At 37.4% G+C, this 26,035-nt stretch overlaps 2 protein-coding genes and 1 long non-coding RNA gene across 8 annotated transcripts; 1 reads left to right on the forward strand and 2 right to left on the reverse strand.

Moving 5' to 3' along the window:
• Positions 1-7,893: 7,893 nt before the first annotated feature.
• On the reverse strand, positions 7,894-11,211 carry LOC133718286 (protein FAR1-RELATED SEQUENCE 5-like). Its single transcript, XM_062145099.1, has 3 exons — positions 11,029-11,211; positions 8,630-10,509; positions 7,894-8,384 (listed from the first exon to the last, which is right to left on the reverse strand). The coding sequence occupies exon 2, from the start codon at positions 10,507-10,509 to the stop codon at positions 8,815-8,817; it is 1,695 nt and encodes a 564-aa protein (XP_062001083.1). The 5' UTR covers positions 11,029-11,211; the 3' UTR covers positions 7,894-8,384; positions 8,630-8,814.
• A 1,053-nt stretch (positions 11,212-12,264) lies between these two features.
• On the forward strand, positions 12,265-14,784 carry LOC133718285 (rust resistance kinase Lr10-like). Its single transcript, XM_062145098.1, has 3 exons — positions 12,265-13,072; positions 13,448-13,474; positions 13,556-14,784. The coding sequence occupies exons 1-3, from the start codon at positions 12,409-12,411 to the stop codon at positions 14,665-14,667; spliced, it is 1,803 nt and encodes a 600-aa protein (XP_062001082.1). The 5' UTR covers positions 12,265-12,408; the 3' UTR covers positions 14,668-14,784.
• Positions 14,785-19,927: 5,143 nt separating this feature from the next.
• Positions 19,928-24,998, reverse strand: LOC133718290 (uncharacterized). Of its 6 annotated transcripts, XR_009850223.1 has the most exons (5): positions 24,769-24,998; positions 24,398-24,648; positions 22,474-22,578; positions 22,180-22,328; positions 19,928-20,326 (listed from the first exon to the last, which is right to left on the reverse strand). It is a non-coding gene; the product is annotated as an uncharacterized LOC133718290 (long non-coding RNA). The 6 variants fall into 6 exon arrangements; XR_009850222.1 differs by lacking the exon at positions 24,398-24,648 and having other exon boundaries at positions 22,474-22,551; XR_009850220.1 differs by lacking the exon at positions 24,398-24,648.
• Positions 24,999-26,035: the final 1,037 nt, after the last annotated feature.

Here is a 26,035-nt window from a genome sequence, read left to right on the forward strand (position 1 = left end):
TTCCGGCCACGACCCGGCCCTCCTTGTGATCGCCGCAAGCCGCCCAGTCGCCTGGTGCCGCTGCCTTGCACCGCCGTTGCCCCCAGAGCTGGATCGAAGCGACCCCAGGCGGAGTAACCGACCCGACCGGATCTCAGCCGTGCCGGCGTTGCACGGGCCGATCCTCCCCATTTTCGTGATCTCCTCTTCCCCCTGATCATCCCCATATAGGCCTTGCTTGACGATTTGGAGTGTGGAGTGAAAGATCACGAGTTGAAGATTTCGACGTCCCTGATTCAATCTGGAATCTGATCAGACGCACGAGATTAATCCAACTTCAACGCTTGATCTAGGACGATCTAGGCCAAACCAGACTTAGCTCCAGGTATGGAAGTCGATCACCCTTTCATTTTGAACCAGTTTGTAGTTGGTCACTTTGCCATCTGAGGTGGTTGACCGGCGTTGACCGCCGCGTTGACCGCCCACTGACCACCGCTTGTGGCGGCGCATCAGACCATATTTCGAGTTTTCATTATCTAGGCGATGATCTATGCATCCATACGAGCGTTTTGATATATAACATGGTCATGTTAGAAAAAGTTGATAAATAGTGGATTTACGTTTTGACGTTACTATTTAACGTTTTTATGTTTATCTTCGGTTTACGATCTGTGAAGATCTGACCATCGGTTTTGCTTCAATTTTGGATATGTTGATCGTATGACTGTCCCGGTGACCTTGTGAGGTCACGGGCGAAGATCCGACCGTTGGATCTTCGTATAATTGCGAAATAGTGATTCGGAAGGCGATTCGTGAGAATCTGACCGTCGGATTTTCATATAATTTTGTGGAGATGTTAGTAAAGGCGATTCAGGAAGATCTGACCGTTGGATCTTCGTGATAATTTTGGAGGATGATCCTAAAGGCGATCCGTGAGGATCCGACCGTTGGATCATCATTAAATTCAGATCCAACCGTTGGATCATCGTTTAATTTGAATCTGAGCGTTGGATCGTCGTTTAATTACATATTTGAGTTGTTGGCTAAGTCAAGATCATTATTGGACTAGGTGATTGACGGTTTGAGTTGGTGGACGATTGTGGATCGTATTTTGAGCTGAATTGAAGACGCAGCGGGATTATCGAGGTGAGTAAACCTCACGTGGTTCATATTACGAACCCAATACAATTAATTGCTTTATTTTGTTGCAATCATATGAACTATTGTTGGTGTTACTAGACATTCCTGTGTGAATGTCTGTATATATATTATTACGTGAAATAATATGTATTGTTGGAGTTGTGTTGAGTTATTGTTGAGAAACAATATATTGTGAGAGATATTGAGTTTATTGTTGAGAAACAATATATTGTGAGAGGTGTTGAGTTTTATTGTTGAGGAACAATAAATTGTTGTGATCTGTGGAGATCACTAGGTCACGAGGTGACCATGGCATCTATTAGTGAATCACGCTCTCGTACCGGGCTGGTGGTTATTAATAGTATTAAATCGTAATCACGTCTGTGGCCGGACGAGTGGTTACGTTCAGTTAGAGCTCTAGTCTGTCTGCCAAATGTGGAGTGACCTTATGAGTGAAATTGAGAGTAACTCATAAGTGTCAATATATATATGGTAACCTTATGAGGGAAATTGAGAGTAACTCATAAGGGTCTATATATATATATGAGTCTGTCTACCAAATGTTGGGAAATCTTATGAGCGAATTTGAGAGTAACTCATAAGTGTCTATATATATATATGAGAGTGAGGGATCTTATGAGCTAAATTGAGAGTAACTCATAAGCGTCTACATATATATATGAGAGTGAGTGATCTTATGAGCTAAATTGAGAGTAACTCATAAGTGTCTATATATATATATGAGAGTGAGAAAGTAACGTGGGTTTGTGGTAGTCTTGAAATCTAATAAATCAACAGTTCTTTCTTGTTTACTCATACTGGCTGTAAAAAGCTTACCGGGTTTTGTGTTGTTGCAACTCCCGGTACACTATTCAAATTGTGTAGCGGGTAATCCTACAGGACAGGAGAACCAGGACGGTGATCGTGCGGTTAGAGCAATTGTTAGAGTTTTACAACAATTGTAAGTTGTGAGGTGTGTTATGCTCATTTGAGCTTTATAATATATTGTGAGAGTGAATTGTAATAATGAACTCGAAGTTTCGAGATTTGGTTTTTTTGTAATTGTAATTATTCAGGTTTCGGATTTGAATTTATCATTCAAAATCCGGGGCGTGACAAATATAGTGGAAACCTACTGAACTGGTCAACAGGTTACCCAATTAAATATCGACATGTGTCATTTTTAAAAATAAAATTTACTATAAATAGGACAAAAGTTACCGCTTTTACATCAATTGTTGTGATTCTGGTAAAATGGTTAGTCATTGTAGTAATCATTTGTTGAAACATAAAGATTTACCACTTTGACAACAAATTTGTTGTCATACTTGTTAAATTGTCTATAAATTAGTACATTAGTTTAGGTTGAGTAATTACTATAAATAAGACAAAAGTTACCACTTTTACATCAATTGTTGTGATTCTGGTAAAATGTGTAGTCATTGTAGTAATCATTTCATTAATGATAAAAACATAAAGATTTACCACTTTGACAACAAATTTGTTGTCATACTTGTTAAATTGTCTATAAATTAGTACATTAGTTTAGGTTGAGTAATTACTATAAATAGGACAAAAGTTACCGCTTTTACATCAATTGTTGTGATTCTGGTAAAATGTGTAGTCATTGTAGTAATCATTTCATTAATGATAAAAACATAAAGATTTACCACTTTGACAACAAATTTGTTGTCATACTTGTTAAATTGTCTATAAATTAGTACATTAGTTTAGGTTGAGTAATTACTATAAATAGGACAAAAGTTACCGCTTTTACATCAATTGTTGTGATTCTGGTAAAATGTGTAGTCATTGTAGTAATCATTTCATTAATGATAAAAACATAAAGATTTACCACTTTGACAACAAATTTGTTGTCATACTTGTTAAATTGTCTATAAATTAGTACATTAGTTTAGGTTGAGTAATTACTATAAATAGGACAAAAGTTACCGCTTTTACATCAATTGTTGTGATTCTGGTAAAATGTGTAGTCATTGTAGTAATCATTTCATTAATGATAAAAACATAAAGATTCATACATGTTCGATTTTATATAATATTTATCACTCTGAGGACTTATGTAACCACTTTGAGGACACATGTGGTAATTAGAAAAAAAATCCTCATTAAAGTAAATAAGGTCTTCGTTAGAGTAAAGTAGGTTCTCATTTGAGTAATTCAGTCCTAAAAGTGGTAATTGTAATAGGTTCTCATTAGAGTAAAGTAGATTCTCATTTGAGTAAATAAGTCCTAAAGTAAGTTCTCATTTGACTACATTTAAAACAAATATTATTTATTTTTACACTAATTGTTGTCGTTGTCGTAAAATGCATGTAAAAAGAATTATATTTGGTTAAGGAAACTACTAATGATATAATTAATTGATAATAAAGACTACTTAACTAATACTAATTTTGCGAACTTAGGTTAGAAGGTTTTTGTTTTTAATAAGGAAAAAACATAATTTTCAATTGTGTAATTGTCCATTAATAACAAGCATTAATCAAGCATTAATTCACTAATAATAAAATTAATTAGTAATATAGACTATTTAACTAAAAGTAATTCGCTGAACCTAGGATAGAAGGTTCTTTTAATTTTTTTTGAAAAAGGAAAAATCATAATTGTCAATTGTCAATTGATAATCAAACATTAATTGGCTTTATTGTTTTCACTATCTTTATTGTTTTCAATTCAATTAGTAGTTTGTGTTAACATTTTGGCTTATTGGAAATATGTAGCATAATTAGTGCCTGGGGTTAAATTTTGTTAAGTAGTCATTGCTAGTTCTTGATATCATAAACAATTAGTAATTTGTTAACTTATATTGTTTTCACTATCCTTCTTAGAAATGAGTTTTTGTTTTATTTGTGTCTGAGGTACTTATACTATGATTGTAGGCTTAGTTTAGCTTTGTAGACAATGAGTGGTTTATGGAGTTTAATTAGCAAAAGTGTTACTTGGTGTTACTTGTTGTGTATGGTTTCAGCAAGACAAAGAATAAAGTATATATGGAAGATTTAAATGGACAGACTGAGTTTGGATTGGAGTTGTATCATATATTTAAGCTGTATGCTTAGGTAATACTTTGTGGAATGAAGTTGGTACAAGATTGTTGGCATTAATTTGGCAGAGCTAGTAGCCTTGATTCCTTATATGGAGCTGTTAAGACAATACTTAATAGACTTTGAAAGGTTTTGCTTAATTGGCCCCCTAGAAATAATGTTGATCACTCCAATATGTGATATCACCAAATAAGGAAGGATTTTAGCGTCCAATCAACAGACAACACGTTTTAATTTATTCTCAATAATTTAGTTTCTAGTTAGCAAAGAATAAAAGACGATTCAATATTACCTAAAATAGAGTACATATCCCATCGGTTTGGATAAAAAAGAAAAGAAAAAAAGAACAAAAGAATCTTGTAACCATATTGAAGAGGTTGAAATATGTTGGGGGCTGCAGATGTGAAACTAGTACATGTGCCGAGTTCATGGAATCAAATGTGCACAATTGTTCATGTATATCCATGTTGGCTTCAGTACTTCTTTATATGTAAAGGAGAGAAAACCTTCAATTATATACCAAAGTAGTTTAAGTTAAGAAATTAAAAAAGTAACCAAAAAAAAAAAGAACAAGAAGAAGTCAGAAGTCAAGAATAGTAAAATCTTAATTTCTAGGTATTCACTTATTTTGCTTTTTTCGATTTATTCTTTGAGCCAAGAGGGCGGCCCCGACCCCGTTTTGCAGGTTGAAATGGTAGTTCTTTTTGCAATTTGCTTTCCTTCTTGATGACTTTTCTCTTGTCATTGTTCCCATTAGCATGGTTTTGCAAAGTTTCATCAAGTTGTTGTAGTGTCTTGGTGTTCCTGTTGACACTTGTACCCCTAGACTCTTCAGACTCTTCAGGTTGCATAACTTTAGTCGAAGACTCTTCAGACTGCATACCTTTCTCAATTTCGCTGAGTGCTAGGTTGTTCGCTGAAGACCGCCTTTCCTCGAGATCCATTTAAGTAGTTTTGATGACTTTACGTCTTCCCAGGCAGCAACCACAGGCTTTGAACAATCGATAATTGTCCTCCCATGGTCAATACTGTTGTAATAATAAAGCTGAAAAAATAGGACACACCCACACAAGCACCTTGATTTTTTCTGCTTGAATGAACGCACTCCGTCTACAAGAAATTTGAACGAAAAACTCGCCCAATTTAGAGAGTTTATCCTTTTCGGATCCCTTAGTGGTATAAGGTACTTCGAGTGGATGTTTATTGAAGTATTGGGGCAAAGCAAGGTACCAATGGTCAATAACATGAAGCCGACTCTGAAGTTGTCATCTACTGTTTTTGCTTCTTCTAGCTTCTTAATTAGGCCTGCAATTGATATGTATTCAGACGTCCCAAAATAAAAATCATGCCATGGTTTCACGTCATCGTCTTCGATTGAGCCTCTAAGGTCAACACTTGATCCTCCTTCTGGCACACACATAATTTGTTCAAAGTCTGATGAAGAAATTTTTCGCGTCTTACCATGCAGCTCAATAGTACAAGCTTCAGTGTCAAAATGACAGATCAATAAGCGACAAAAATCACGACGTAACCTGGTACATGATAATTGCACCAACGTGCCGAATCCCATTTCTTTTATTGCGTTAATTTGATCTTCCGAAAATCGGGAAACAATATCATGAAATCTCTGTGGACTACATCGAGTTAACAAAGTTGCTGAGCATTTGGACAAATCCTCATTGGCTTTAGGAGTTGCATTTGAAGCATGCGCGCTTGGAACAAAAAACTTTGCCTTCTCAGTTGGATCAAGTGTATGCCATTTCAAAGCGATTGCTTTCCTGAACTGCAAAATTTTGAAGCAATGGCACTTACATGTCAAAATCTGCCATCGCATAATAGGGAGAGAAAGTATAAAACATTTAAACGGCAAGGGAACTATCTCACCTCATTATCTATCTTGATATTTCTCTCTTCCGCTTGGGTTTTCCTAACAAATAGATTGACTTTAATAAAATAATCATTTGCAATACTTTCATTTCACAACATACTTGAAATCTTACCAACACTTACAAATATCGGTTGAAGGTATATCGACCAACAACCACTTTCTCTTCCTTATTTTCTCGACCATTACTGTCTTCATTGTCACGGACCCTTCTTTTTTTCGCTGGCGCCATAGTCTACAGGCCAGAACATACGAACAATAAAGATCCAAACTATTGATGAAAAGAAAATAGTAGAAGATGCACAATCTTACCTTCGTCTAAATGGTGGGACGAACAAGATCGAACACCTAATAGTAAAACGTCGTTTTCTGCTTTAAGGTTTCTGTGCTTTGTTCTGTGCGTCTCATTAGGGATGAGGGAGATAGGATTTTTAAAATTAAGAAATTATTGATGACATAATTACTTACCAATAAAGATTATTTTAAAAGGTAATTAGTATTCATATTAGGTTAGTGTATCAATTAAATCTGCTTAATTTCTGTATCAAATAATAGTCATATTAGGTTTGATAGTCAATTGATAGAATTGCCAAAATCGTCTATGATCAACTTGCTATCTAAACCCTAAACCCTAAACCCTAAACTCTAAATAATAGGCAGTAGAGAATGATGTTATATTTATATTTTGTATTCTCATAAAATGTAGTTGCGTCTAGTGAATCATAGTGTTTGTTATAAGACATACATCGTGCACTACGTGTGTATCAAGTTCATATTGTAGATAGAACACAAAATCATAGTGTTTTTTTTGTATGACGTACATGCCGCACTACATACATATCAAGTTTCTATTCTAGATAGATGCAAAATCATGGTCTTTTTTTATGAGACATACATGCCGAAAAAGCAAGCGATATTCTATTTTGTGTGTCTAAGACGATTGTAAGCCATTTCAAATACTTGGTACCTTAAATCCTCTTTGTGAAAGTTAATTACAACTCATCTTGTGTTTGTGTTAGGCATTGCATCACTAAAATGTCCTAACAAAATATTGGTACTTATACAAACTATGCAACCAAAGATACTTGAGTTCATTGTATACTTAAGATACCGGAGTGCAATCCCCTAGTGGTAACATTAAGTAATCAGTCACATTAAGTAGCTACAAACTTAGTTTCTACAGAGTTTCCTCAAACTATAAATTGAAGTCTTCTGGGAATTAATTTTAAGTCCTTATAAATAATAAATTTAAGTTTGCAGATTCACAGGTCTAGATTCGCTAAGGAGCAAATTTCTCTTTGAGGAAGAGAAATCTTCTCAAGGAGGAGGTATCTAGTTAAGGAAGAATCAAGCAAGGAAGATCTCAATAAAGTAAAACCCTTCAAAGAGGATCTCAATAAAGCAAAACCCTTCAAAGAAGATCTCAATGAGGCAAATCCCTTCAAAGAAGATCTCAATGAGGCAAATCCCTTCAAAGAAGATCTCAATGAGGCAAATCCATTCGAGGAAGAATCCAAGTGACGCACAATCTCTTTAAGGTCGACTTGAATAAGATGAAGCCGAGTTCTAATCAAGAGAAAGCCCACCAATTTGGAGTAGTGAAAGGTTCAGAGTTCAGACCATCTCGAGGAGAGATCTTAATTGTATAAGCTCAAAAGAATAACGTGAGACTCTCACACAACAAGAAAATGATCCAGTTATACGTACCGTTTCATTCATAATGAAAATAATCAATACAAACTCTGGTGTTGGAGGAAAAGATTAAGATTGCAAAATATACTACTCATAACAGTTGTCAAGAAGATGACGAAATACATGTTTATCAAACTGCCAATTAATATAGATCAAGGACAAGAAAGAACTCCACAATTGCTATCGTTACACAGAGTAAGTATCAAACTTCAATCTCACTAAATCGTCAAACCTTTGGTTTCTTTTTGGGAGGCTGCTGCACATTATCTGAATTGAAATTCTTATCATGGTTTACACGACTGGTTCTGCCACGTACCCTATTTTTCTTTGGGCATCTAGGTTTTGTATGTCCGTAGTTCTTGCACAAACTACATTTTTGGTTGTTCTTAGGTCGTTTGCTGTTTTCAGTACCCTGCATACCTTTGCTTCTGACCTTGATTGGATCTTTCAGGATGTTATCACAATCGCTTGAACTAACAATGATTTCTTTTTGTTGATTCAAAATCTCTTCCAATACCGGCTCTAGTTTAACGAGTTCATTTCTCAAAATGTCAGTGCCCTCCTTTGTCTTCGATGCTAGGTAAGATACCTTACTACCCAAATAACTTAAATCGCCGTGCCTGCATGTAACAGATCAAAACTCATGTAACAGATCAAGATAGATTCTCCACTTCAAAAGAAAATAACTCTAGCTGTCTCTCAAATCTAAACTGTAAACAAACAAAAATTTCCATTGCAAAGAAATAAATAACAATTTACAATGTTCTCCAAAAGCAAAAATGGAGTTCTATTTCAAATCAGAAAGTATGAAGACTAAAGAAAAGTAACAACTGAGATCAACTTTGCGGTATAAGCATTTGCGTACCTGATCAATTGTAGAGCTTCACCAGGTATATTGTCCTCAGGAATTGTGGATTGAATTTCAGATTTTGCGTGTTTTGTCCACCGTTTCATCACCAAAGACAAAGGTATCTCCTTCATATGTTCGTGCTTCATAATGTTAAATGAATGGCAACATGGGATGCCCTCACATTCAAAAAGTTTACAAGATCATACTATGTGAGGATTGCTTTCCAGATGGTGGTAAACAGTCGTGCACTCATTCTCTTCATTGTTATTATAACTGGATGTTATGTACACACTACTTGTGCGGAAACGCATAATTCTTGATGTGATCAGTCCTCCAACCCGCTCTATCTCCTCACGTACTAGGTAAAATACACTGTCAGTGTAAATAGTGGATGCATGTTTCTCCAACTGTCGGAGTTGAGTAGTAAGCACATGACTAGAGTTATTTGATCGGAAGTCTTCTTGAAGTACATTATTTCTAAGCCGTGCTAATGCTGAATCAAGTAGTGGCATCAGTTCAAACAATTTCACTCCGGTGCTAAGATAATCCTTCACACAATTGTTCATGCCCTCACACCGCTGGATACTACGCATTCGAGCAAAAAAGTGACCATTAATAAACGCTTCAGCCCATTTATGCCTTTTTTCATACATCATTCTTACCCAATTTTTATCATGAAGATCAAATTTGTTCACCATATCATTCCACCGTTGCTCAAAACCATATGGGGTTGCTTCATCAAACATACATCTCCGAAACTCTGCAATTACTTCTGGATTATGCAAGTTACTTTGAGCATTCTTTGCAATATGCCATGTACATAAACGATGTGGACAATCTGGAAATACTACTTCAATGGCCTTCCGCATTGCTTCATCTCCATCAGTTAGCACTGCAATGGGTTTTTTGCCCTTCATAGACTCTAAAAACATTTGCAAAGCCCATGTATATGTCTCAACCGTCTCATCAACTAGTAATGCAAAACCAAAAATCGTAGTCGATAAATGATGGTTTGAACCAGCAAATAATACCAACGGCTTCTCATAGTGATTGGTCTTGTACGTGCTGTCAAATACCAACACATCTCCGAAACAAGAATAATCAAGCAATGAAGTTGAGTCTCTCCAAAACAAGTTAGCCAACCTGTTACTCTCATCTGTGCTATACTTGCAAAATAACTTCTTGTCTGTGGCTGCTTTTCCTTCCAAATATGAAAGTGCAGCTTTTGCATCCCCTTCAAGTAGAGCCTCTCGACGACTTATATCCAACTTATTGTACAGATCTTTCCTTAGAAAACCGACTTTCGTAAGGCCTCCAGCTCTGTCAGCCATGTATTGGTATGTATGACAAACCTTAATCGGTACTCTCCTCATAGATTTAGCTAATGCTAAATGAGAATCTGGTACAGATCGATGTGACTTGAGAAGATGTGACTCGTGTGGCTGTGCAAGATCATGGGAATGGTTTGTTTTGAAATCAACTACAACATACGAGTTATTCTTCTTAAAATATCTTACCTTGAACAAACATGGACAATTACACCTTGTCAATTTTTTTGGCATACGGACCTTGTTACTGTTGTTCATATATTCCTCCCGTCTCTTCCCTTGTGCAGAACAAACCAATTGACGGATTGTGACTCTCCCCGTCCTTGCACTTACATACTTGTCATCCTTTCTAACATCAAACCTCATTGCCTTGGCGTAAGCAAAATAAAAGATCTCTGCTTCCTCAACAGATTTAAACTCCTTGCCTAGAACATCATTCGCAGACAATCTATCAAATCTAACACAATTATATTGCAGATGATTCATGTCACTTCCACTCTCCATATTTTGCACTTGCAAATTAGCATTGGAAATTAGAACTTCGTTTGATATGTCTACACTTGACATCTGATAGCACAAGATAAAATTGCTATATTACTATAACATTTCAATCTTCAAGTGAATCTCATGCCAGGAAACAGTGCACAAAAAAAAAAAAAAAAGACAAGGAAATGGAACCCTATTGCTATATTGTGTTGTGAATGTTGTTATGTTTGTTTGTAATTAAACCTCATGATTGTTTGAATAAACTAATGTGTCCATTGATTCATCTGCTGTCATGGATAACTGCTTTATGAATCGCGAAATTGCTAGTGTGAGATTCATGCTTGTCTTGCAAAAAAAAGACAAAAGCAACATATATATCTACACATTATCTCTTCTTGCAACCGATCGATCAGAGCCGATCAAACTAAGAAAAAAAAAAATAGAGGCCAAGCAAGAAAGAAAACCCAACAAGCAACGATTCCAAGTCACTTCAAGGAATTCCAAAGAAAACGAAAAATAGCAATAGAAATGGACAGAAGCTACAATAATTAGTAGAGGTAAGAGATTGGATTAAGAAGACAAAATGAGGTTAGGGTTTACCTGAAGGAGAGTCGAGCCTCAAAGAGATATGCCGCTCAGAGTGAGTGAAAGCTTCAACTTTTGGAAATTTGACAAACCAAGCTTTCTCAAAATCAAAACAAGCTTTCTCAAAATCAGCTCCTCTTTCTCTTATCTTCTTCTTCCTATTGATTCTTTTGAAATTTGATATGCGGCTGCCTTTCTCAAAATCAGCTCCTCTTTCTCTTATCTTCTTCTTCCTATTGATTCTTTTGAAATTTGATATGCGGCTGCGTGCAATATTGCTGGAGATAAAAAAAAAAAAATTGTTTCTTCTTGTTCCAACTTAACCCTAAAGGAAAAAAAAGGAAAAAAAAAAAATTAGAAAGGCTAAGGACTAAACAAGTTACCATTTTGTTAAATATTTTGAACCATTGGATATATTACTAATCCAATGGTCCAAAATATTTAACAAAATGAGGGTATGGCAAACACCAAGGTACTCAAGAATTCTCCCAGTGAGTTAAGTGTCGAATAAAACATAACTCAGTGACCATTGGTGATATTTCCCCTAATGTTTTTTATGTATCATGGATATGTGGACAAAAGAAATGCACAAATTTGTATAAAGTACGGCTGAAACTATACCCACGAGTTTGGTTTGAGTGGAAAAATAAGTCTATCGAAAGCAAAGGCTCGGGGAACTGAGGCCAGAAGAAACACAACTCTTCAAATTTCATTGGTCTATTAACTGTATTCAATTAACTTTTAAGAGGAATTCATCCTTTTGGGGCTGCAAATTTCTGATATCTTGATTACAATATAGATTCATTTCTTGATTACAATGTAGCGTGAATCTGTAAGCTAACTTGATAATAATTCAGTTCTCCACAATTTTTCACTTCACTACTTGGTTGCATAAAAAATAGTATGGAGAGTTGATCTGGATTCTTTTCTTATTTTTTTTTCTTCTCGATGTCCGTGCTGACACGTTTTTCTTTGTATTTTATTCTAATGATTATTGTTATTCTTATTACTCTTTTTTTTTTTTTTGGAATCAAACAATAGTGAAAAGGGCTGTAAGTTACAGTTTAGAGTTGAGCCGTAACTTTAGACTTTTGTTAAAATTGGTATTGGGTTGGTATTTTCAGCGAAATTTCCATGGAGTCAAGCTGAATAGTGATCACTGATCAGACTTTAAACCGGAGAGATCAGACTTTAAACCGGAGACTATAGACTTAGTCTTCAGTCAACTTTGGAGTTTTTCTTTGGAAGACTAGTTAGTCAGTCATCTGCTGGAATCATCTTCATATACCATCCAATCATTATTCTAGCTAGCCACTTCAATACTGCATCCGCATATATCAGAAAATTAAACACCATTTTATTCTGTGTCCAGAAAAAACTAGTACTACCTCAGAAATGCAGCAAACTCTCATTTCTTCCTTTTGCTTCATCTTGCTGGCTTTCTCCTCCAAAGTCCTTGGTGAAAAATCGAGGCATTGTAAACATGGCCCAGATATCAAATTCCCTTTTAGCTTCAAAGGTAGCCAGCACCCTGGGTATCCTGGGTTTCTTGTATCCTGCAATGAAAAGCAGGAAACCATTCTTGAGCTGCCAATCCCAGTTAAATTCGCAATCGAAACCATAGACTATGAAGCTCAGAAAATCCAGCTATATGACCCAGAAAATTGCTTGCTGATGAAGCTATCGAATGTCCACAACATGTCAATCTCTCCCTTCAACTACTCAACAGACCAAATGACTGATATTACCTTATTCAATTGTTCTTTAGCTGAAAGGCAATCATATATGCATCCAGTCCCCTGCTTTAATGGCCCTGGCTACCAAATCTACTCGGTTTCTTCTTCCCGAAACATTGAGGACTTGCCCCTCCTGTCTTGTACAAAGATGCGTAATCTTTCACTGGTTCCATACAGCTCGTATGGATATCCAATTTCAAATCTTTATTTGGAATGGTCTGAACCAAATTGTAGACCGTGTGAAGCACATGGCAAAATATGTGGATTGAAGAAGAATGTCACCACACGTACTGAAATTGAATGCCTTCCCAGGAAGAAAGAAGGTACAGGGTAACATGCGTATATAAATTTTGCTATATATATGTTACAGATTCCAAGAATATTTGCACATGATGATTATTCATGCATTCATGAAATGAGATACATATTAGCATATATATGCACACGAAAGTTCATTCTAAGCAAGCATATATGGCTATTTGCACATGATGACCTCATGGAAAATTGAAAAATTTGCACACATAATGTATCACAGGAAGTATGGAGCTCAGTTAGCCCACGTTACTTTTCTGAAAGCCTTCATCTATAGTCCTTGCAATGTTACACCATTAGTTATGTCTTAGCAAACTAGCAATAGCTCACTACTCAAATACTTAATTTGACAAATATGGTCTGATTTTTCTATTATCCTTTTACAGGTTCAGAAGCAAAGTTAGTAGCCACTGGTGAGTTTTCGAACAGGTTCTTTAGTTTTTTTCATATCTCATATGCAATGTGGATATTTACTCAAGAGTATTAATTTGCAGGGGCATCCCTGGGTTCATTTGTACTCATACTACTTGCTGCTGCAGCTTATCATGTCTATAGTTCTGACAGAAAAGAAAAACAGAATCAATTAAAAATTGAAAATTTTTTAGAGGATTACAGAGCTCTCAAACCAAGCAGATACTCCTATGCAGATATCAAGAGGATTACAAATCAGTTCAAGGACAAATTAGGCCAAGGAGCCTATGGAACTGTTTATAAGGGAAAGCTTTCTTCTGAATGTTTTGTTGCTGTCAAAGTCCTCAATAGTACAAAGGGGGATGGGGAAGAGTTTGTAAATGAAGTGGGAACAATGGGTCATATCCACCATGTCAATGTGGTTCGCTTGGTTGGATTCTGTGCTGATGGGTTTAGACGAGCTCTTGTTTATGACTTCTTACCTAATGGTTCACTGCAAGATTTCATTTCATCAGCAGACAATAACAATTCTTTTCTTGGTTGGGATAAGTTGCAAGATATTGCTCTAGGCATAGCCAAGGGAATTGAATATCTACACCAAGGATGCGATCAACGAATCCTCCATTTCGATATCAAACCCCACAATGTTTTGCTTGACCATAACTTCACCCCAAAGATTTCTGATTTTGGTTTGGCCAAGTTATGTTCCAAGGATCAGAGTATAGTGTCAATGACTACAGCTAGGGGAACGATGGGGTACATTGCACCTGAAGTGTTCTCCAGAAACTTTGGAAATGTATCCTATAAGTCAGATGTGTATAGTTATGGAATGGTACTGCTCGAGATGGTAGGAGGAAGAAAGAACATCAGTTCAACCACAGAGAACACAACTGAAGTTTACTACCCAGAATGGATCTATAATCTACTGGAAGAAGGTGAAGACCTTCGAATCCATGTTGGGGAAGAAGGAGATGCTAAAATTGCAAAGAGACTTGCGATTGTCGGTCTCTGGTGCATCCAATGGCACCCGGTAGATCGTCCTTCTATGAAAGGGGTGGTTCAGATGTTGGAAGGAGGAGAAAACTTAACTATGCCTCCAAATCCTTTTTCCTCTCAAGGTCCTACAGGAACAAGTGCAAGTACACCTGCCAGAAGATTAAACCTTCAACTGGAAGCAATTGCCGAGTTAGAGTAATATGTATATATTTTATACTGTATGCACACTTTGCATGTAAAGGTGACAAAAATTTAGAAATGGGGTAAATGGATAAAACCCCTTTATTAGGGTCCTTGACCCAAAGCACTAAAATAACAAAAAATTATCTCACTTACCCCAGCAACAGATTCTTGTTCCCACACACACAATTTAACACAAAATGACCATTTTACCCTCAACTCAATTAAATAACTACAACCACTGCCACTCAATATCAATCTCTCTCTGGTCCCGATCTCTCTCTCTCCCTCATTCCCCACTTCCTACTGACATCCGGCTCCGACGCACGAGCCAGGCCGTTTCCGGCTCCGGTGCTCGACCCACGCAGCCTACCTCTCTCTTCTAGACTCCGGTGTCGAGGACCAACCCGCCGGTGCTGCGCATCTCCGGCGTCGATCCACTCCCCGATCTTCACCTTGGCGCGACGTTGAGTTCTTGCCCAGATTCCGGCGTTCGATCCACTCCGCCGTCTCCTTGGCCTCACCGAGCGTTTGATCCACTCCGCTGTGCGTCACCGACGTTCGATCCACTCTGCCGTTGCTCCAGTGTCGTATCCTCTAGTGCTAAATGCAGGCCGGTGGCAGAGGAGAAAGGAGAAAGATGATTTGGCCAATTTCGCAGCTTCGGTGCCCAAATCAAGACGTGGAGTGGAGGAGGAAGGCCTCTGGGATGCTGACCCGTCGTGGCAGAAGTTGCCGCACCGAAGGATTAGAGGTCACTAGTTCCTGGGTGCCCAGATTAGTTTATGGGTGCACAAATCAGTTTCTGGTTTATTTGTTTTTTTTTTTTGGTAAAATAGAAAGAAAGAACAAAGAAAAAAAAGGTTTTATTAGGGGCTAATAGACGTCTATTGGGGGCCAATAGACGTTTATTGGGGGGCAATAGATGTTTTGAATTGATGTAATCTCCTCGTTTTTTTTCTTTAATCAAAGTTTTATTTGTGTAGTTTTAGGAAGATTAATTACCATTTCGGTAATCTAAACGTCTATTGGGGGGCAATAGACGTCTACTGGGGGGCAATACATGGCTGATAGTCGTCTACTGGGGGGCAATACATGGCTGATAGTCGTCTATTGGGGGGCAATACATGGCTGATAGTCGTCTATTGGGGGCCAATAGACGTCTATTAGGGGGCAATAGACTATTGAGGCAATAGACGTCTATTGCCCCTCTATTAGGGGGCAATAGATGTCTATTGGGGGCAAAAAAACTTTTCGGTGAGATTTTCAGCAAATTCCGGTGGGCGGCAGCCGGTGATCGGATTCCGGCGAAAGTTGGCCGGATTCCGGCGACCGGTGACCGGATTCCGGCTACCGGTGACGGGCTCCGGCGAAGGCTCCTATGGTTTCTCTCTCTTCCATTTTCTCTATCTCTCTCTCTAAGTAACAAAGGGGTGAGGGGTAAAATGGTATTAAAAAATTTAAAAAAAAAAAAAAATCTTAATGGGGTATTAGGGAAGACTCCATTAGAGTGTATTGGGTATGAGAGAATTAAAAAACTTTAATGGGGTAAGTGGGAAAAAAATCCCTAGAAATGGGGTAAATGGACAAAACCCCTTTATTATACTTGCAAGGGGACGGAGCCGTGAGGCGCAAGTGCTCCATCTTGGTCCAAAATTCGATTTTTACTTTTTTTCGTACGAAAAAATGGATGTCCGTATGAAGTCTTTAATATAGAGATCATCATATCACGACCTGGATGTCCCAAACGGTCATGTCAAAGCCTATGTGTGTCGAAATCCCATAAATCATCTCTCATAACATGATTGGATTCAATGATTCGAATAGTTGTTGCATACAACCCACTAGATTGACACATAAGTTTCTTTAAGACTCTTTTATGTCCGTAGTCATTAAAGGTGATGCAAAGGAACTCTTGTCCGTTCTCACATTGTGTTTCCACATGAAAACCATTGGCTCTTATGTTTTTGAAGCTCAATAGGGTTCTTCCAGCCATAGGAACATAAAGAGCTTCGGTGACATTAATATTTGTGCCATTTGGCAACATAAATTGGGCTGGTCCTCTACCATGAATCAATTTAGATGATCCAGCCATTGTAGTCACAGAAGATCGAGTAGGCGTCATCCATACTAACAGTTGCCTATTTCGAAGTATTGTATGTGTAGTTGCACTATCCACGAGGCACTCTAGCTCTCCGGGAAACATACTGAAAAATAATAAAGTTCGAAATTAAAATATGTCCAAGACATGCAAAATAAATCAATACTTTATTAATAAAATAGTCAATGATTACATCAAAGTTTCTTGACCAAAATCTAATCCAAAATAAAAATCAAACTTTTAGACAAATTGTAGTCACTCAATCCGTTCGGTAACTCCAATTTAGTTGTGACCAGGTAAGGTAAGGCGAGATTTTGGTTGAGCTGTGCTCACTTTAATAAACGTTCTCTCAGTTCAAACCTTTCCTAGACATCACAATTACTCTTGGATGAGCCTAGTGACAAAGAGTTAATACAAAATGTCATTTTATTGATATAAGGCATAATTGCCATTACATAATTCTTGGAAAATAAATGGATTATACTACTCAAAATCTGCAGCATCCTTGTGCACTACTTTGTCAAATTTGAAGTCCGCTATGGTGAGATTAACGTTGGTGTCATCACCATCATCGTCTTCTTCGGCAAAGTATGCCTCTTGCTCTCTTGCTTCTCTATATGCTTTATAATGTGCAGCCAAATGGTTGCTTGCGTTGCATTGTTTGAACCAATGTTCAATAGATCCACATCTATGGCATGCATCATTGTGATTACCTCCCTTTAATTGAGGTGCATCTTGTGCACGAGGACGAGTTGGGCGTCCACGTTGGACGTTGGTGCCACCCCTATGGCTGGCGGCAATGTGTCCTCTCCCACGTTGGCTTTTGTTGCCACGTGTTCCCGCTCCATTTTGGCGGTTACCTTCCTTTGTAGGGCGGTTATATGGACCAAAACGTCCGTTTTATCCCTTAATTTTAGGGTTCCGCTCCTTGCGCCCTCCTTTGGGTGCATTATTATAATTCGCCTCTTGAACGCTCTTAGTTCCGACAGGCCTTGAATTATAATTCTTCACGAGGATGTTATTATGTTTTTCAGCTACAGACATGACATTAATTAGCTGATGAAAACACGTGATCCGTCCAGCATTGTACTCACCTCTGTATTGCTTGGATACCAAAATTGCTGAGACGGAGAAGGTGGAGAGAGTTTTCTCAATTAGCTCTTGCTCTATGACGGGTTGTCCACAAAACCCCAACATGGTTTTGAGGCGTAGAGCTTCTGAATTATATTCAGAGACGGGCTTGAAGTCAGTGAATCGTAGATTGCTCCATTGAACCTTCAAGTCAGGGAGGAGGGAATCCTGGACATTACCAAAATGCTCTTCTAGCGCAACTCATGGTTCTCTAGCATCCTTGATCGCCATGTATTCCAATCGGAGTGATTTATCCATGTGGCGTCTCATCAAGATGAGAGCTGTGGCATTGTTTGTAGCCGTACACTCAAATATGAGTTCTGGGTTTGGTGTTTGAATTATGGGTAGGATCCCTTTTGAAGTGAGATGGTTCTCAACATCCGTGACCCAACTGTGGTATTCCGAGCTAGTTGAATCAAGCATAGGAAAGTCGAGCTTCGGTTTCAACATTCTGAAAACAAGAAGAAGAAGTAGATTAGTTTCGGAATCAAAGCTTCCACGAAAACTAATAATAATAAGATTTCCGACCTATGCTACCAAGAAATTGATTTCCAAGAATATTTGGATTAGACCGAAATAATGATGTTTATATGGTCATAAATCGATGCTTACGGACGCTCTTAGTCCGAAATCTTACGAACGCTCTTAGTTCGTTTAGCGTGAATCCCCACGATTCCGCTTTTTCAAATAATCAAACCCATGTTACAGAAAGGTGGGATGTAGAAGAAGGGAGGTTGCAAGTCCCCGAGAAAAAGAAGAAGAAAGTAAATTGCAGAAAGCAGGAACTTTAATCTTAAATACTTACTTGTTTGAATCAGGGCTTGAACACTTGTTTCTTGAACTTTGGAGATGTTTTGGGGCTTCAAGACGGGACTAGGAAGGGTGGCCGAAGGCTGCAGGAAGCTTGGCCGAGAGTTGCTGCTCCTTGTCCGAGACGTGGCTGGTTTGGTTGGCCGAGAAGGCTGCAGGGGCAGCGGAGACGCACGGGCGTGGTATAGGGCAGGCGGAGGCAGTAGCGGTTGAGGATGGTAGCGGCAGTAGGGCTAGTGTGGGCTAGGTGCAAGCAAAGTTCACGGTGGAGGAAAAAAATTCTTCTGGTTTTTGTGGTTAGGGCTCGTGCTGATAACGTGTTCTAGAATGAGAGATTGATGAGAGAATTTTGTATTCCACATTTCCACTATTGATAATAGGAGCCCTATATATAGGGATTACAAAGTACATATTCTAATGATACAAGGAAAACTATTCCGAATAGGACTAGGAATTCTAGAACCTTCTCTCCTATTACAATCATAGAACTAATCCTAGTTTAATAAGGCACACAAATGACACATTCTTTAACAGCTTTATGCCTTCTTCTGTTCCACACAAGCAGAGATGATATAGATCAACTTTGGAAGGAGTTCACTTGTAGACTAGTGGAAGTGGGTCAAGATCCCAATTTCATTTGGAAAAAGTGCGTTATTGAGACACAGCTCAACTTTGGCCCCATTTTTATTGGCTACTTCAGATTTTGTGGATAGCAACACTGCCAACATTATTCGTTTTGTAGTCAATATGGAAAGATAAATCGAGAATTTATAACTTGTAGTATACTGCAAGCTGTTCATTTAATTTGAGTGCAAAAGATTTAATGAGCTTGACTTCAGCTCAACTTTTATGGATTAGCCTCAACTCTCAACTAACCAACACCACAAATGACATATCTCATTTAGATAAAGCTTGTACTTGTATACCTTGTCTAGTGTCTTGAGTTGGTCTTCGGTCGTGCAAAATGCAGACTAACATAATTCTGTAGGCTAACATAATGCTTCATTGTATCCACAAGGCTTCTTTGCATATCTCACATTTGTACTGGGGCAAGTAAAGTCAGGCATTTGAAATTTAATGACAACCTGAATAATAAATGATACTTCTGAAACCCCACTGAGAAAATACTTGCGAGCATCAGACTTGAATGATTTTAGATTACAACAGTAGGCACTTGACGCAAACACCAACATAGTGGAAATTTCCAATCAGTTAGCAAGTTCTTGTGATCCTGGGAAGCAAAACTTTCTCCAATAAGAGAGCACGTACAGCGTCAACCCAACAATTGGAAAGAAATCAACCATTAAATATTCTGTTCAAATGCCTAAATAACGTAACTTATCTGATTAAGAGCATGAACTGTAACTCTGTAACGGTGTAATTTAACAGTATGTTAGAAAGAAACACCATAAACAAGACAACATCTCATGTCTCATTGGCAAAAGCAAAAGCTTCATTACTCATTGTATCTTTCTATACTAAGATCTAAGAAAGCTAGAATACATCAAAAACCTCTACTGCAACAAGTATAACAGACCGAAAAAAAAAAAAAAAAAAAAAAGACTAATCAATACTTCTATCTTGATTCCGAACTCTTTAATAAAGTAGGTTCACGTTCCTGACGAAGTCGTTCCCTCTGAAAGTAGAAAACCACAAGGATACAAGATGTAAGGAAATCGACAAGAAAAACTAACGAATGCAATCCAATATTATCTAAAGTGGTTTTAGTTAATTATATTAAATTATGGATCACATCTGAGTATTAAAGGACTGATCACATTTGAGTCTTAAAGGACTGATCGCATCACATCGATTAGCGGGATTAGCAGTAACTAAATAACATAACCAATCCAACCCAATCCAAACAATTATGTAGTTTTGCGACTTCACATAAAGCATAGTGAATGTTGCTACAGCATGACTTCAGAGTTGATCAATAAGTGTGGATGCCCAACAGGTAAATCCAGAATGATAAACAGAGGGTTTCGGTTTGAGAAAGTGCTACGTATATAGTGGGTATGCATAGGATATACTGGCAGTTAAAAATCAGCCAAAACAAACAACGTACATCACTAGAAAACTTTAAAACAAGTGCTCTTAACAGAAATTGCCAGAACATCTGTGTTGCAGTTGATTGAAATACATATGTTCTTAACAAGTTGTTGTTTCTTGTATTAATAATGCTTACAATGTAATACTTAAAAGACTAGGCCTTAGTTTAACTGAAAACAGCAATGAATTTATCCCAGTTTTGCAGAGAATCCTAGCTAGCCCACCACTCATAAATCATAATCTTACCTTTGCATTGATGAAAGAAATAGTGCAACTCTAATTATTTGCAGTAGGTTCCCTACAAGTCAACAAACTCGGAGAAAGTGAATAAGTTGAATCCCTAGTTTGTGTTTGTCAAAGTTGGCCCGTTTGTTCTATGCATCTATGATTGCTTATTGAAGCCTACATATATTGGAAGGGTACAACAAAATAGTGAGCTCCTACATGAAACCATAACAACCATTGTACAGCAAGGAGAAAGGAGGGTACGGAGATGAGTGCACCTACGATTACCGCAATCAGATAAATAGTGCTCTTTTAGGTTTAGATACTATGTCTTGACCTACATGACTAAGGGTACCTGTAGGTATACAGGACCAACAAAATCCCACAAAATGGAAGAAGGCAACTACATTCTGTGAGCAAATTGCTCGGCTAAGTGGACTGCACCAATTCAACCTTTTTGCATTTACAGTGTTTTCTGCAACCTTCCTTTCGGCTCGATATCATTAAATTTTGAAATATGCGATCCAAGTTGGTGAGACAAGAACTTTCTGACAGTCAAAGCATTCCCTCTCGTTACTTCTTTTTCACAACTTTGTTTTACTATTGATATGAAGGAAGAAACAGAACACCTAAGATGAATTAAATATTTTAAAACTCGTTAAAGTTTTGTATGATTTCAAAGATGCATTAGAGCCTAAGAGACAACTAGCCTAACGTCAGTCCTATCTTTAAGCACCTTGTGTATAAATTTCAATAAGCTTAAGCATATTTTGTGGTGTGCACAATATAAAAATAGAACCCCATCTATAAATACAGGTATAGGTAAAGACAAAAAATCTTAGCATTTTCAAGTTTTAAAAAAAATTGCACTAAAGACTAAAAATAATGCTAATTATGAACTAGTTATGACATGAGAAAGGTACAAGCAACAGATTTATATGTATCACCACCAGTAAGACCAACATTTAATGTTTCAATCAGTATCATAACTTCATACACATACAATAAACCAGTATCAAGCATTTTGTCAAACTTTGTTTTCAGTTGTATCCTGCTTAAAATGGTCTAATACTTTTTACGATCAATCTGATCACCATTCAACCTAAAGAAATTTTTCCACTGCTATTATTACTAGCTTTCCAAAAATATATATAAACAAAGAAATAAATAAAAGGACAAGATTTCTAAACAAATCATAACAAGAAAGCATACCCGTCTTTCCCAAAAAGGAAGAAAGCAGACGAAATCATAGACAGGAGTAATGGTTGAAACTAGGATAGCATTCAGTCCAGTAAACACCAAAAGTGCAGTCATAGGTCGAGTTCTATGTGGCATGTTTATTGTCTGGGCTTTCTTCAGCTCTGCAAGCAAGAAAACGCCATTGAGAACATTTTCCCAGAAAACAACACACACAAGCATGCCTGTCAGGCATATGAGTACGCTCAATATACAAGGATGAATAAAAGTATTAGTACATAAATTGCAAGAGAGGAAAGCTAAACCAACCTGTCTAAAGAGGACGACGGCTTTTGAACATCCTGTATTCCATCATCCTCTATTTCCCGAGGACAATTATTAACCATCCTTATGAAATAAACAAAATTTACTTTTCTGAAAGTCAAAAAGAAAATCAAAATGACACAAACCATACTCAAACGAGAATAGAGGACAATTTTTTTTTTATGACCGTCTTTGAAAATTATTAAATAGAATGCTTTCATAAAAACATGTCCTTAAAAGCCAACAAAGAAGAAACTTATTCTAAACAATTGCTTAAATGCCTTTAGAGAGAGAGAGAGAGGTAGCCTACCATGATGGTAACACTATATGAATCAGTCCATAAAATCAGTTCTATTTTATGCTTCCAAGTGACAAAGCCGGTTGCCCATAGAAAGTACAAGAAGGCCTAATATGGTATACTACAACCAGGGGAGGAGGCAGATGTGCACTAGAGTCAACAGCTGCACACCCTGGAACTTAGTTTATTTAATATGTATACATGCAATCCCACCTTCAGAACTTTTTATTCTGGTCCATGCATCCTTCCTAATTAAAGTAGTTATCTTCTATTAATCATTATAGTTTAGATCGATATCACTACTCCACTTCAGTATATCAATCATACATCATTCAAAAGTTTGGTTCTCTAAACTCAATTTTCTGCCTTATCAATGACTGTGCCTAGTTACATACTCTAAGCATTGGAAAGTTCACACCCCCAGGTATGGCTTCCTGGCTCCGCCACTGACTACATCAATGAAATGCACTTAATCCTTGCAAACATATAATCATTTCTTAAACAGCAAGAACATCCAGAACTCTAAAGTATAAGGGATTGTTACTGTTTGTATACAGAATAATGAAAAGCAATCCATTATATGCTCCAATCAGGTCAATCCAGTTCTCTATATTTTAAAAGCTTAGTATGAGTAGTATTAAGATTTCCCATGTCATATGAGGATAACTTACTAGCTATGTCCCACACACCAACCACTATCCCCCACGGGTGTGATTCACTTAATATATACTTTTAGTAAATACTTTTAATAGCTGCAAGACGGTGCAAAAACTGAAAGCTCCTCCTTTTTCGTTCCTCCCACTTACACCAGAAAAAATCATTTTACAGTATCTAGTACAGAATGAAGTTGAGTGATTTTCATATAGCCTACCAAGTTCTCGAAATCTTGGGAAGCCAATCTCTCTCAAACAAGACAGCATCAAGGCAAAAAGAGATAGAATCTTTACTCCAACATCAATTGCAAAAGATCTAGACTACCATACACATTAGAACATTGACCTAGTGAAATACTGAGCTATAGAAGTTGTACCAAGATGAAACATCCTCTCCTAAAGCCGAGAATATCTCTTCACTGTAATAAAAAAGTAACTAGGCATCTATTTCAGAAGTTCCAACTTACAGTTTTCCATATGGAAAAATTCCCAAATCATATCTAAAATAGCAGTACAAACGGAGTGTAAGACAACACGGGATTGCATTTTCATGTGATAAACTGGTGATTAGTGCATTGAACGAAAGGAAAAGAAAAGAGGAACTCAATTTGTACATCACATTAAAGAAATTTTGAATAAGATTACTTCACTTAACGGCAACTGATAGTCGACACTGGTTTCTCAGAGCCTAATTGATTACCAGTTACCAGACACCTGAGATAATTTTCACATATACACTTGGATATAGTAATCTTCTCTTTGTTAAGCACCCAATCAGCTTCATTTTTTTTCTCTCACAATTCAGTGAAATGAGTGCAGGGTACCTTTTTTCTACAGACTCTACAATACAATGAGTTATATAACAGTGTTTGTAAGCAAGCAAAACCATAGCTAACCCTCCGTTGCTGACTAATATCAATCAACTATCCACAAAACATGAAGAACATCCATAATCAGAGTCTGGGATTAGAAATGACACCTTGGAACAAATTGAAATCGATTTCTGGGTATTTACACCGAAATCAATCAAACCATGAATGATTTGAATGCGAATCATATAGAGGGTGAATGTGGGTGGCTTTGTGTCGGTGACTGGTTAATGTTTCTTCATTGAATTTGGTGCTTAATAGTGGAGAAAAGATGAAATCTTGGATTGATTATGATGCTACATCGAAAGGTTGATCATGTTGGTGAACCAAGGCCTTATAATCCAATTATGGCATAGATTTGCTGCCAAAATATTCAGTCAATTCACCACAGTATCATGCATTCATGCTGGTAAAAATTGCACGCAAATATGGGTAATGCCCAGAACGGATCTGATATCGAAATTTGAAGAGGAGAAAGTACCAGAACCGATGCGAAAGGCTGCTGCTTTGCTTGAATGGATGGCTATGAAATTGTGGGTTTTGCGCCGAAACAGAATTTACTGACTATGAGACTATCCACAGAAAGATAAGGATGTTATACAGCTCGTCGAATTCGAATGGTAGTCCTTCACCGGTTAGTGGTTACCGTTGTGTACTAGGTACGGGTATATCGTCAATGGGGTTGTGCCCGTTTGCCCAAAAACACATGGTATTTTGCCCAATCAATCCATCATCTTTGTATTTTGCCCATATACACAACTTTTAAGGGAAAAGACTTTCTAAAGTAGTGTCTAGTGTATCCTATAATGACTTGGGTCCAAAATTCACTTTTCTTAGAAAAACCTATTCAAGTTTCTGAGAAAAACAAAACTAGCATTCAACATGCCCAAATTTTTCACTTAACGGCTCCCTGCCTAACGGTTACTTTAACAGGCGGAATCACTGCTGCTTGTTTCTATCCTAAGCTGAGGCAAATCCTTTTAAGAAACAAAAATTCTAAACTTAATTGGTAGTACAGGATTTAAGGCTGAACACAACACAGATATAAGATTTCATAACACAGATATAGTATAAAACTTGAAAAAGTTTTGATGAAGTGGGTGAACACACTGAAATTATTTATATAAACATAATTACAAGCTAAGAAATCAGAGCCTCATTCTCAGGTAAACAGCTAAAAAGCTGTTTAGCTATCCATAAGAATGATTACAGTACTTACTTGTAATGAAAGCACACTTCACACTAGACAAGAAGGAAAAGCACACTGCTACTATGGCATTCTCCTTGAGAGAAGACTCTTCTGCTCAAGTTCCTAAACTATTTTTGGATGGTGGAAGGTTTTTGATGTGAAGGAATTTTTCGATGGAAGGATTATTCGATGCTCTACAAATGAAACCTAAAGCTCCTTATATAGGGAGCGGACTCCAAACTGGAATTCAAAACATAAAAATGTACAGAACAACTCCGTGATTTTCTGCTTTCCTGAGTGCTCCTGATGATGGAGGTCGGATAAGGGAAAAGCAGATTCTTTTAGGTGAAATGTTTTTCACCTTTCTTTTCTGTAAAGCAAAACAGCTTTTGGGAAGAGTCCAAAAGTACTTTCGGTGCTTTCTACACCTGCTGCTTCACAAGTTCTCGTCTGTTTCTGAATTGTAGCCTAGGACAAACGAGTTGTTATCTGCCTGGGCCATTCGAGCAGTTGTTGCATTGTCTTCGACATCTGTGTCAACATACATCTTGTAGTGGTT

This window comes from Rosa rugosa, chromosome 6, assembly GCF_958449725.1.
Source record: "Rosa rugosa chromosome 6, drRosRugo1.1, whole genome shotgun sequence".
In the NCBI taxonomy this organism is placed as follows: Eukaryota; Viridiplantae; Streptophyta; class Magnoliopsida; order Rosales; family Rosaceae; genus Rosa; species Rosa rugosa.